Source organism: Canis aureus, chromosome 14 (assembly GCF_053574225.1).
Source record: "Canis aureus isolate CA01 chromosome 14, VMU_Caureus_v.1.0, whole genome shotgun sequence".
Taxonomy (NCBI): domain Eukaryota; kingdom Metazoa; phylum Chordata; class Mammalia; order Carnivora; family Canidae; genus Canis; species Canis aureus.
The window spans coordinates 31,734,341-31,747,983 of NC_135624.1; the positions used below are offsets into that span (position 1 = coordinate 31,734,341).

The following is a 13,643-nucleotide window of genomic DNA, read 5'->3' on the forward strand; positions in this document are numbered from 1 at the left end:
CAAAGAATACAGTGTCCAGGTCCTAGTACTAACCACAAGCAAGAGATAGAGTATTTTCAGTCAGAAAACCATAGCAGAACCATCTGGATACTGTGTCACAGTTGACTATGTATTCATTCATCCGTACCTCCAGCCCTCTTCCAGTAGAACCCGAGTGAATCCTGCATGGTGATCCAAACCAGAGAGTCTGCCACTGGATTTCTACTGTATTTGCCCAATGAGGCATTCATTTACATATCCTAGTACAAGCCCTGGCAGTAATGATGGAAGGGTGGTAGAAGAAGAATCAATCAACTCATAATAGATTTGTGTAGCCAAAAGAAAGAGGGATAAGTAGAAATAACTGGAGTAATATTTGAGATTTTAAGGAAGTGATGTAATGTTCATCTAGGCCTTGAAAGATATGAGAATATGTATCGTATAGTGGGAGGATGTCAGGAAGGCAGGTAATGAAGGATCTCCAGTAGGGGATTCCGTTTGTAGAAAAACATGGGAGGCAGAGAGGCCAAAGCGTGCTCAGAGAAGGGAAAAAAGCACCTTTTACTTGAACACTGGATAAATCAGGAAGCAGTTGAAGTTACTGTTGGTAAGATCTGACCAGAGACCTCAGGATGACTTTTTAATTCACCGAGAAGTAGGTACCTTGACGGAATGAGGTGATATTGTCTGTGCTGTGGTATATGAACATTGCCAATTTTATATTTATTGCAGTGAAAAAGAAACTAAAAATATATGAAAATGAGGAGCATGTCCATGCTCCTAAATCTGTGTGGGTGCATGTAGGAGAAGTGAGTAGGTGTCTCTTGAAAGGAGGCTTTTTGGAGTAGGATCTCCCAGGCTTCTCCTTGTGTTCCTGCTTGGGGATCACTGCTGCGAGCTGACTGGACCTCCCCAACAGAAGTTTGTGATTCTGCTTTGGTGAAGGTTCATTGACTAGTAGAACTCATTCCGTTTTAGTGCATATTTCAATATAAGTGTAAACATTTCACTCAAAAAAAAAAAAAAAAAAGAGCAGTGAGGCTGTTATCAGTGTCAGGATGGATTAGGTCAGTGATTCTTATCTGAGGGTGATTTTGCCCATGCCAAATAAACATTTGTGAATCCTAGAGACATTTTTAGTTATCATCACTGTGGGGCCAGGAGAGGTAGGGGTAGCCCTACTGGCTTCTAGTGGGTAGAAGCTCAACATCCTGCATTACACAGACAACCCCTCACCACAAGAATTATCTGGCACAAAATGTCAGTAGTGCCAAGGTTAAACCCTGGACTAAGCTAAGTCGTGATAACAAACAATGATAGGTTCTTAATGGTATAAAGCAGTAAATTTTTTGCTCAAACTAACTGCATAACTTCATAGCCTCCATATCTAGAATCCAGCCTGATCGGGCAGCTGCTCTCTGCAATACTGCTTGTATTTTATTGGCCAGAACTAGTTACATAGCCTCTCTAAACCACAGGGAAGCTGGAATTGCAGTCCTACTCTCTGCTTAGAAGAGGGTGAACTACCATATTTGATCACCAGCATTAATTACTACCATGGAAGTCTCCCGTGGAGTTGAAGAGTGGTCAGTGAGAAACCTGTTTCTTCATCTGTGCTGGCCTTCTTGTAGTTCTTCATTCTTAACTCTTTCTGTAGAATAACATCACAGTATGTATAAAATAGGATTAGAATGGTGGGGTATTGCCAGATTATGAAGTGACTGTCAGACTCTGGACCTAAGCTTCCCAGCTATTGTTGGGAACATTCTATGTGTGTCTGGATATTGATTGCCTTAGCCCTCTAGGAGCTGGGTGGGGCCTGGGGCAGTCTGAGCCCACAGTGTGAGCAGCCTCTTCCATTTTTCTCTGACATGTACTAAACCTAATTTCAAAAGCTTGGGAAACTGCATTACTCAGTGGGCTGTATTTTAAAATTATAATTAAGACTAAAAATGGTTTACTTTGAAGACATCACTATAAGAAATGTAAATGGGAGAGAGCAGTGACATGAGATAGATGCAGAATTTTAATGGTGGCACTCTTGAAAATATATAGGACAGTGTGAAATAAACATGATTTATTAGAGGTGTTAAAATTGGGTTTAGAACTTGTCGAATAAAATTACTAATAGAAAGTTGGAAATACTGACCTGGAGCTCAGAAGAGAAAGTATACTTACCTAGTTCTGGCTATGGTTGAATAAACCTCTAATCCTTTATATTGGAATATACAAAGTGGCTTCCTATTTTCCAATGAAACCATGACTATTAGATGTTCTCCTAGCACCCAGTGCTTCCCCATTGTACTTCATTATTTGTGTAGCTATTGGCTTATTTTGGGTCTTCTCTGTTAGACTATATGCTGGTTTGAACTATATTCGGCAGTCTGTCCCTAACACCTAACATGGTGTCTAATCACCTAATAGGTTTGTTGAACGACAAAGGCGAAAATTGGAGTAGAAAAAAAATGTATGGATGGAGATTGTAATAAATTCAATTGCCCATGAAATGCTTAAGCGCAAAATGAACCAAGGAATACCTGGTGAACTTACTGGTTAGGAAGACACCCTGTTTCAGAAGAGTGGTTGAAGGCAGGATTATAACTGCTGGGGTTAAGAGTGGTAGGTAGTGACGGATTAGAACAGTTGGTGCAGACCAGACAAGTGAGCAAGTTTGCAGAAGTGGAGAGAAAGTAGATTAGCTAAAGCAAATGAAGAGCAAGTTTTCCCAGACAGGTAGTTGACTTCAGTGAAGGGTCAGGAGCCGTAGAATTGAGTGGCTGGAAAAGGGGGGTGGGGCAAGAGCTATTGACTGAAGCATCAGATCCTTTCAGTCCAGTCTGGTGCATGGTAAACACTTGCACATATGGGTTCCTTCACTTAGTGCACACCTTTCACTGTTTGGGGGAGAAATGAGAGATAATCAGGGCAGTATTTGTGAGTGTTTAGTAAAAATGAAATATATTCCATTTAGATTATATAATTCCTCCTTTCAGTGTTGGCCTTTTTGTTGTTGTTGTTGTTGTTTTTATTAAACTATTGGGGGAAGGGAATTTTGCTGTTCTGAATGCTCCTTTTTGGAAAGTAAAACTAATAACCTAGTTCACCCCATCAATTTTACATTTTTAATTTGATGAAATATAAAAGTCTGAGAACACAGTGCTTTATGTGTTTAGAGCAAAAGAGGACAAACTTTTAATTTTCTGAAATTTTCTGAAATCTGAAATTTTCTGAAATCTGAAATAGGTGAAGTTCATAGATGATGTCCCATATCTAACTATCCAGTAATGGGGGAAAAAACTTTTTGACTTTATTATTTTATTTATTTATTTGTTTATTTTTAACATTTTGATTTTAGATGAAGATCGACTTTCTAGAAGAAAAAGTATTGTGGACACTGTATCCATTCAGGTGGATATTTTACCCAACAGCATTCCTTCTGATGATGTGGTAAGTCGCTGAAAGTGTATGGCAAGGTACTTTCTTGAGATAGATATTACTTTAAAAGAATTTTTTCCCCCTCTATAGTTTGAAACAGGAACAAATATAACTAAATTATCCCCCAAATCAACAGTGCTATTAGTAGATATTAATCTGATTTAGCTTTTAGCTTATTTCTTACATATTTTACTGAACTCATGTTGGCTCTCAGTAAAGATACATAAACTTAATATCGTGTATTATGAGGTTGTTAGTTTTTACATTGTAACTTAGTGTAATAAAAGGAACTGTGTGAAACAACTAAGTTTTTTTTAATCAGTAAGAAATAAGGCCTGTTAATAAATTAGGAGGCTCTCCAAATCCTATTTTTAAAGATTTATGAAACAAATTATGAGAATAAAGGAAATTGTACAATCTCATGTGAAGGCAAATACTTTATAGAAGGCTTCAAAGCCTCATCTGGGAGGGCATATTTTTTTTTTATCATCTGATAGTAACTATAATGAATTTAATGTAGGCTATACTGTATCAGTGCCCTACATACCCTTTAAGAACTGTGACTTATTTGAAATGTCAGAGATTTGATGCTCTCCTCCTGTTTGAATAGAGCATAAAACTGTACCCTCCCTAGTTTTAGGAAGAAAAACCAGCCAGCATTGTCTAGGACTAAACTCCACATGGATCAACCAGAGAATTTTTTGATAGTCGAGTAAAAATGCTGAAATGCCAGCATGTCAAGTCAGCCTCTTCCTTGGGGATTTATCTGCTGTTTACCTACCTAGGTATTTCATGACTTCTCATGGTACAGTATAAATAGTTAACAGATTATCCATTTAAGAAAAGGGAAAGGAATTTGCCTGAATTCATGCTGTCACAGCCCACCTCACACCCCCCCCCCCCCCCCCGGCCAATCCCTGTCAATTAATCTTCAAGAATTATAGCTTTTTGGTGGCCAGGCTCCAGCCATCTAGTTTACATCTTTTTTGCTGTTCCACTCCCTACTAAATAGAACCAGTCAGTTTCACTAAGAAATTATCAGCAGAGTGTCAAGATCATTTAAGAGGCAGTTAGTGTTCATTTTGAGGTATGGTGGGTATAGTTTCTTGCCAGTTTAAAGCTCAAGAAAAATCATCCTCCCTAAATACATCTGTTGAAAGCCATTTTAATGTATATACTTTTTACTAGTCAGGAGGGTATTGTGCTACCTTTGTATTTTAATGATAATGAATTTGCTCTTTCTTTTGGGGGTCGGGGGGAATTAATCTAAAGCCGTAGCTTACACACTTTATCAGGAGTGCAGTAAATATTATTGAGTAGTACTCCATTCTTCTTTTGGCAACCATTGTTATTTAAAAATATATATATATAGCACTTCAAGTTATTGCAAAGAAGTCAGTCTAATTTGAGAAAAATGAAGTGAAGAAAACATTTGTATACAGACTTACTATAGAAAGATTCTCAGACATTTTGCAATTAAAAGTCCATTAATGTATTTTTTAACTTGTCAAAGACCCTGTTTTCTCTTTGCTATAAGTTCTACGTCAGATATGCTGCCTACCAAGCATTTGAAAAATTAAGTACAGTTTATTATAAGAGTCACTTGAGCACATTGAAGTTTCAAACTCAGTTACCATTATGGAATCTGATATTGCATATTAGTAATGATAGTTCAAAAAACAGAAGACAATATAACATTACTTTCTAGGCTACAACTAATAGCATGGGCAGGAGAAATTCACATCAGTTAAGTGTTCACCAGTTAATGGTATAACAAAATATCAAACTGTGAATAAATATATTTGCTAACAATCAAAGAGAAAATTGTTCATTGAAGAAAACATTCCTCTTGTATTTGATCAAAATTATTTGAAATTTTATATGCATAATCCCAGTTAGTCCTCAAATATCCACTGCTTTTAGAGCTTAAATTTAAAAAAAAAAAAAAAAAGTCAGATTGTTAGATGAGATCATAGCAAACTAATATTTTCCCTAGATATACCTCAAATTGTTACTGTAGTCTGTTGAAATACTTGGTCCACTTGAGGTATTGTCAGTACTGATATTTGCAATTCAAACCTTAGCCCACCATGATCACTCCATGAATTTTCTAAAAGTTGACATATATATACAGAAAGAGATGGATAGGTAGATACCTAAATTAAGACATTCAAGAAGATAAATGGCTAAAATGGATAGAAATGCCTCTGCTTCCACAGATAAGATTATCAGCTTTACTAATAGCATAAAGCACGATTGACGTGATTCTTTGATCTCTGGTGCTCTCAGCATTATGGGCATGATTGATACACATAATGGATATGAGTAAAACCTGAAATCCCCACTTGATTCTTCTAATAGGTAATCGTCAATGCTTGATTATTTGGGGGAATGGATGGAGGATATAAAAATTACATTTTGAGTGCATATGGAATTTTTCTTTGTACAAAAGTAAGTCCCAGTTGGCTAAAAAGAATTGTCATTTATTCTAGGACAAATAGAATCTTGTCTTTATACATATGTACTCCCTGCCTTTTCCCAAATACAAGTAAAGAAACTTGCACGTGTGCTAACGAAACAAGTCTAGCATAATATTAGAAACTGCTGTGCTAGGTGTTGTAAAATTAGTAAGATACAGTGAAAATAACATAACTACTAGTCTGATTGGAAAAATATAATCAGCAGATTTTATGTAGGCTCAGGGGGGTTGTACAGCCTAGGTTAGAGTTGCACATGTTGAGTAAGGCAAAAGTTCTCAAGAGTCGAAGGAATGTTGAAGCTCCTAGAGGCTGATATCTTTGCACCATTTCTCCCGAACATACAACTGGTGTTCTGGAGAGGCAAACAGACTGTAGTTTGTTTGGGCACCAAGTAAAGAAGGTGGCTTGTATTTACACTGTATGAAAAATATGAATCATTAAACAGTTGGTCCTTTTTCCTTTTTAAATGGGATTCATAAAAGGAAAGGGGGAAACGAGATGGAAGCCAAATTATAGAAAATTTTGTCACCCACCTGAGGGCTTGTGTGTGATTTGGTAGGAAGTTAGGGAAACATCGAGATTTGGGCAGTGTTGTTAGCAGCACTATGATTTTATGAAAGGAGTCTCAGAAGCGTGGCCAAATGAAATCAGGAAGAGGAGACTGGAGCTAGAGAAGCCAGCTTATAGATCCTTTTAATAATCTATGGTTGGATAAGGAGGACCCACAGTAGCCAGGCTGGAGATAAGGAAGGGGGCAGGAGAGCAGTAGCTTGTTTGAGAGTGGGATGGGCATGGCGAAGAAGTTTCAAAAAGGGAGTCTGAGAAAGAAGGTTAAAAACAAAAAAGCAGAGGGACAGAGTGACTGCATTGTGATCATCCGAATTAGGGAAAAGAAGAACCAGTAGAGAAGAGTTCTTGGAATAAAGTACTTTAACTTTCCACTTCCCTGAGATTGGAATGGGTCATAAATTAACACTTAACATGTGACAAGAAGGCTGGCCTCATGGTTCTTCTGTGTCCTTTTCCCTGTAATATAATTGTTTTGCAGGAGTCTCTAAACTCCTTAACCACATATACGAACGACAGTGGGTTTTTGTCATTGAGGTACTAGATTGCTTCTAGGTACAAATAATTAATGAGCCAGAGCCTAATCCTGTATATCTGCTCCAAATATCTAGAACAAGGCAACTGAAGATTCCCGAGTTTAATCTGACTTCAACTAGAAATATGCACCCTCAGTAGAAAAACTGAGGTAGTGGAACTCTTGCTGCTTTGATTTCCAGCTAAAGCCTTTGCATTACAGAGAAGCTAAGGTGCAAAAGCATGAAGTCTTGCTTTCGTTAGTCTTGCTGCCTTAGACTTAGCAAAAGAAGCTCATGAGCTAAAATTAGGGCTGACCAGAGGCCCAGGCAAGTACTCAGGTATCATTTTTTAACTTCTATTCAGAGACACTATAGTAACTTGGGTATATTATTCCCCCTGAAAATGTGCTGGTGCCATAAAAAGTATTACTTTTTATCATAAAGCAGTTGATTCCATGCCTTTTATATATCTCAAAGCAAGAAAGGGGAGAACCTCTTATTAAAGGGTGTTTCTGGAAAATAGGTCTTGGTGGTTGACCTTCAAAGATCCAGAATATGATTAAGATGTTGATTATCTATACTCATTGAATGCTTATCAAAGTAGTGATGATTCTTTTTTTATTTAATTTTTTTATTTTTATTTTTTTTTTAAGATTTTATTTATTTATTCATGAGAGACACAGAGAGAGAGAGAGCAAGGCAGAGACACAGGCAGAGGGAGAAGCAGGCTCCATGCAGAAGCCTGATGTGGGACTCCATCCCGGGACTCCAGGATCATGCCCTGGACTGAAGGCAGGCGCTAAACCGCTGAGCCACCCAGGGATCCCCCCCCCTTTTTTTTTTATTTTTTTTTAAGTAGTGAGGATTCTTGCTTTTAAACCATTTTAAGTTTTCAGTTTATTTTTAATTTGTAAACTGTATATGGCACCAAAATTAATAGAGGGTGTAGAGTACTTAGTTTACATATTTTCCCTGCCTTGAATATCTCCAAGCACTGTTCACTTAGGGAAGCCTGGTACAGTCAGGGGGACTCAGATCTTGTTGCACACCCATGACGGGATGGACGTCTGTAATGCAGTGGTGGTTGGGTTGCCTCCAGGAAGCTGCCAGCCTGGCATTAATCACTGCAGTCAGGCCACTGTTAAAACCAAGGGAGAAATGGAGAGTTTTTGATATTAGGGAATATAGTCACAAATCCAGCCAGCACAAAGAAGAGAAACAATTGCAAAAGTTCTTAGATGACTTGTAACCAGGTGAAGCCGTTACTTATATTGACCTTTCTTAACTCTTTGTTTTACTTAAAATCACTTTTCTCTAGGTTAGTAACACTGAAGAAATCACCTTTGAAGCATTGAAGAAAGCAATTGGTGAGTTTTGTTAACTCTCCTAATGATTTGCTAGCTTCTCGCTTATGAAGTGTCAAATAAACAGAAGCTGCATGGTGTTTCTGCATCGATCTGTAATTGATTTACTCAGCTACGTTTTTTAGACTTTTATGCTTGCCCTGTCTTATCATAGGTGGTTCTTTTTCTTTCTGTAGAGTGACTTTCCTAGAATTGTGAAAGCATGTCAGTGTATTTTATGCCACACTTACTTGGTGGCCAACATGCAGGCTGCACGAACTTAGGAGAAACAGCATATTTCCTTTTGTAGGAAATGGGAGGATGAAAATTCTGAATAATTCTAAGTGAATTAAGTAGAGTAACTTTTAATAGGCACAAAGTAATGTAATTATAAGCGTGTTTCTAATGGGGTAGGAGAAAGGAGCTGGCTGAGATTGTTAGCAGATAGGCATAATAGAGGACCATGTTACATCTTGCTGTTTTATCAGTGAGAACATTGGAGCAGAGAAATGAACAAACTCTTCTGAGATCATGTAGCTAGTAAATGATGATGCCGGATTTCATACCCACATCTAATTGACTAATCTTTTCACTTTGCATAAAGAATGATTTTTTTTTTCTCCTTTGGCCCTTATGGAAATAAATTTTACATGGTTTGCCTGTTTTTAAAATTTTTTAAATGGTTCTTTCAATTAAGTACTAATATAAATTACTACTAGGTTAGTGATATCTTGTCCTCAATTCATTTCTAATTGGTAAAGCTATATAGAGTGGAAATAGACTCTCATTTTTTTTTCAGAGATGTTAGAATAAGAAAATCAGTATCAAGGAAAGTAGAGTGCTCTAGCACACATCATGCATAAAAGAAAATCTAATCTTTTTCAGCTTAATTCATTAGAGGATTTAAAAAAAAATTTGTAATACAACATCAAATTTACCAAAATAAAATTAACTGAATTCAGTAAGCAATTTTGAGTACCCTTATATAATGTACAGGATATTTTGAGATATTTGAAGATGAATAGGACATGTCGTGGGGTGCGTAGTTGGCTCAGTTGGTAGAGCTCATGACTCTTTTTCGTTCCCCCTTTGTCTTAATTTAAATTCAAGTTGCCAACATATAACACCCAGTGCTCATCCATCAAGAGCCCTCCTCAGAAGCACATGACTCTTAATATTAGGGTTGTGAGTTCAAGCCCCATGTTGGGCATGGAGTCTACTTAAAAATAACAGCAACAAGATAGAACATGTCAAGAAATCTACAGTCTAGGACAGTGGTTCTCACGGTATGTCTTGGACCTCTGGATAGCCTATAGTGGCTCTTTCAAGGGATCCTTCAAGCAAAAAAATTTCATCATAACATTAAGATACTATTAGCCTTATACTGCATCAATTAACATGAATGAAGGAGGCAGTGGTATCACACTAGACCAAGAGTCATCATGTCATATTCTTCACCACACACACATATTTATTTTTAAATGATATTTTATTTCATTTGTATATGTTCTTAATTAATATAAATTATTTTATTAAATCTCAACCCATGGGTACATCTCTGGGAAATACACATAAAGCACTTCTTTGCCTTGATTTGTAAGCTGAACTAGTTGACTTTTTTTTAAAGATTTATGTATTTGAGAGAGAGAGAGAGAAAGGTGTATAGAAGCCGGGGGGTGGGGGACAAACAGGGAGAGAACCTCAGGTAGACTCCCTGCTAAGCAGGGAACCCAACACAGGGCTTAATCTCATGACCTGAGTTGAAAAGTCAGATGGTTAACCCACTGAGCCACCCAGGTGCCCCTGAACTAGTTGATTTTTTAAGGAACGCCGTTTTTAGTTCAAAAAGAAAAAGAAAAGACTAACAGAAAACCTATGGTATTTGGTAGGCATTTTCTGGAAAATAAATGAAATGAAGCTGTGACTTTAAGGGAAAAAACAAACCATCCTCACTGTTTTTGCTTCTAATGATAAAATTAGCACTTTGAACAAAATTAAAATTTTAAAACTTTTGTTCACCACTATGAGTTTGACAGCACCCAGGTATTTAAAGATGCTTCTAATGAGATCAGTGGTGGTAACTAACAAATACGATTTTAAAAATACTGTGTAATGAGTCATGTCTACATTTAGACAACCTGCATAAATCACTGGATCAGTATTCCAATTAGCAATAATCACACCTCGGATAAACCTCATTGGCTATGATACTGCCACTGCTCAAAGCTTGGATCAGTATTTCAGATGACCATTGCATGATGTTACAGAATCATGCATGAAGATTATTCAAAGTGTAAAATTGACCAGTAGATTTTAACCATAACCAGTTACACAATGTTTATTAGGAAGATTTTTTTAAATAGAAAGTTTAATTTTTTTTAATTTTAATTTTTTTTAAAGATTTCATTTATTTATTCATGAGAGACACACAGAGACACAGAGAGAGAGGCAGAGACATAGGCCAAGGGAGAAGCAGGTCCCGTGCAGGGAACCTGATGTAGGACTTGATCCCAGGTCTCTGGGATCGTGACCTGAGCCAAAGGCTGACGCTTAACTGCTGAGCCACCCAGGTGTCCCTATTAGGAAGATTTCAAATTTCATATTGTAACAAACTTTTAAGAAAACTACCATTTCTCAAATTTTGTTGTAGTGTCCAAAAAAGATACCCATAGTTCTGTGAAAGGCTATTAGAATACTTTTTCCCAGTATCTGTCTCTCTGATGCTAGATTCTCTTTATATACTTCAACCAAAATAACACTGACAGTGGGTTGGATACATTTGCAGCTAGAATCCAGCTGCCTTCTGTTAAGCCAAGACATGGAAGAGATTTGCAAAAATATAAAACAATACCACTCTCCTCCTGGAATTTATTTCACTTTGGAAAGTATGGTCATGTTTTCATTAAATGTTATTTATGGTACCATATAATGGTTTCATAATTGTTTTTAAATGAATTAAGTATTCTTAAGGTTTCTCAGTTTTGTATTGTAATCTAAAACTATTAATGGATATGATAATTTGGCTTTCTTACAACTTTGAAGGATGTAAAGGACTCTTGAAACCAAAAACCTTGAGAACGGCCTAATGCGTGGCAAATAGATTTGGTGCCTGCAGGTCAAATTTAGTTCAAAGTATCTTCAGAAAGAGTGCACAGATCAGGGTGCATCTGCCTCATCTCACCCACGTACCCTTATTTTCTACTGCTTTTACATGACCTAATTTAAACACTTCGGTGTCCTGCCTGGCCTCAGGCACATTTGAGCTGCTTGCCCTGGTCTAGTGAAAAACAGAGTGGTGATAATAATTCTCTGTCATTCAGAAGTGTATAAATTCTTCAGTTTTGTTAACCTGCCACAGTTTTAGAGGAAAAATCGACCTCTGTTTCCTTTCTACCTGCTATTTCTATTTCCGCTTTTTAAAACTAACCGATTGTGACCTATAGATTATCCGCCTCAAAAGCAGCCTGAGTTAAAGAACATTGAACACAAGTGCATTCATCCTATGAAATTCTCAACCAGGAAAAAAACAAAACAGCTAAAGAATTGCTGGGGGGTTACAGTAGACCATTACCAATAAGCCATAAATTAACCCTATTTCCATATTCTTTTTTTTTTTTTAAGATTTCATTTGTTTATTAGAGCCAAGCAGGGGGAAGGGCAAAAGAAGAGGGAGGAGCAGGCTCCCCATTGAGCAGGGAGCTGGACGCGGGGTTCGGGGCTCAACCCTAGGACCCAAGAGATCATGACCTAAGCCGAAGACGGATGCTTAACTGACTGAACCACCCAGGATCATATTCTGAAGCAGATGTTCACACTTATATTAGTAGTATCAAGATAGGCATTTATCTTACTGTCTCACAAACTTTGGTCAGGCCTCACATCATAAAACACGTCTTTTTAAACTGTCAACAAGTGCAAAAGGCTAAAACAGTAAGGTTCCAAATGACTCTATTTCCACTATGACATTCAGTATCAGCAGACTTTTTTTTTTTTTATTAAATTTATTTTTTATTGGTGTTCAATTTACTAACATACAGAATAACCCCCAGTGCCCGTCACCCATTCACTCCCACCCCCCGCCCTCCTCCCCTTCTACCACCCCTAGTTCGTTTCCCAGAGTTAGCAGTCTTTACGTTCTGTCTCCCTTTCTGATATTTCCCCCACATTTCTTCTCCCTTCCCTTATATTCCCTTTCACTATTATTTATATTCCCCAAATGAATGAGAACATACAATGTTTGTCCTTCTCCGACTGACTTACTTCACTCAGCATAATACCCTCCAGTTCCATCCACGTTGAAGCAAATGGTGGGTATTTGTCATTTCTAATAGCTGAGTAATATTCCATTGTATACATAAACCACATCTTCTTTATCCATTCATCTTTCGTTGGACACCGAGGCTCCTTCCACAGTTTGGCTATCGTGGCCATTGCTGCTAGAAACATCAGGGTGCAGGTGTCCCGGCGTTTCATTGCATTTGTATCTTTGGGGTAAATACCCAACAGTGCAATTGCTGAGTCGTAGGGCAGGTATATTTTTAACTGTTTGAGGAACCTCCACACGGTTTTCCAGAGTGGCTGCACCAGTTCACATTCCCACCAACAGTGTAAGAGGGTTCCCTTTTCTCCGCATCCTCTCCAACATTTGTTGTTTCCTGCCTTGTTAATTTGCCCCATTCTCACTGGTGTGAGGTGGGATCTCATTGTGGTTTTGATTTGTATTTCCCTGATGGCAAGTGATGCAGAGCATTTTCTCACGTGCATGTTGGCCATGTCTATGTCTTCCTCTGTGAGATTTCTGTTCATGTCTTTTGCCCATTTCATGATTGGATTGTTTGTTTCTTTGGTGTTGAGTTTAATAAGTTCTTTATAGATCTTGGAAACTAGCCCTTTATCTGATATGTCATTTGCAAATATCTTCTCCCATTCTGTAGGTTGTCTTTGAGTTTTGTTGACTGTATCCTTTGCTGTGCAGTATCAGCAGACTTTTAATTTAGTGTCTCATGTACAAGGGCATGAATATTTATAAAAGAATTATCCTTCAGGTAGGGCCCTGACGTTGTTTGGTTTATAGCAGGGTGTCCTGCTCCTGCTTTTTTGGGGAAGAGAGAGGTAGTCTTTAAGAAAGGAACTTGTACGATATAGCTTTACCTTAGATTAAAAAAAAAAAAATTTTGTGTATCTGCTCTCTAGTGTTACAGACATTTCAAGGATGTTTGGTCTTTTGCTTTTTTCCTTTTAAAACTAGTCTTATAAATTACCTTTATTTTTGATTTATAGATTATTTGCTTTTATGGTCATTGGCAAGGTTCTGTGAAAATCTG

At 37.5% G+C, this 13,643-nt stretch overlaps 1 protein-coding gene and 1 non-coding gene across 7 annotated transcripts in view; one reads left to right on the forward strand and one right to left on the reverse strand.

The window, feature by feature from the left end:
- EFR3A (EFR3 homolog A) overlaps window positions 1–13,643 on the forward strand; it is a 105,531-nt gene that overhangs the window by 84,519 nt on the left and 7,369 nt on the right. For 4 of the 6 annotated variants that reach the window (XM_077847274.1, XM_077847271.1, XM_077847272.1 and 1 more), the window contains 2 exons: window positions 3,335–3,426; window positions 8,295–8,343. In XM_077847274.1, the coding sequence (XP_077703400.1) occupies window positions 3,335–3,426; window positions 8,295–8,343 (141 nt within the window). Of the gene's footprint in view, window positions 1–3,334; window positions 3,427–7,072; window positions 7,316–8,294; window positions 8,344–13,643 lie in introns of all 6 variants that reach the window. The other 2 variants (XR_013351855.1, XR_013351856.1) reach the window with 2 other exon arrangements.
- LOC144283861 (U4 spliceosomal RNA) lies at window positions 10,403–10,547 on the reverse strand. Its single transcript, XR_013352371.1, has one exon. It is a non-coding gene; the product is annotated as a U4 spliceosomal RNA (small nuclear RNA).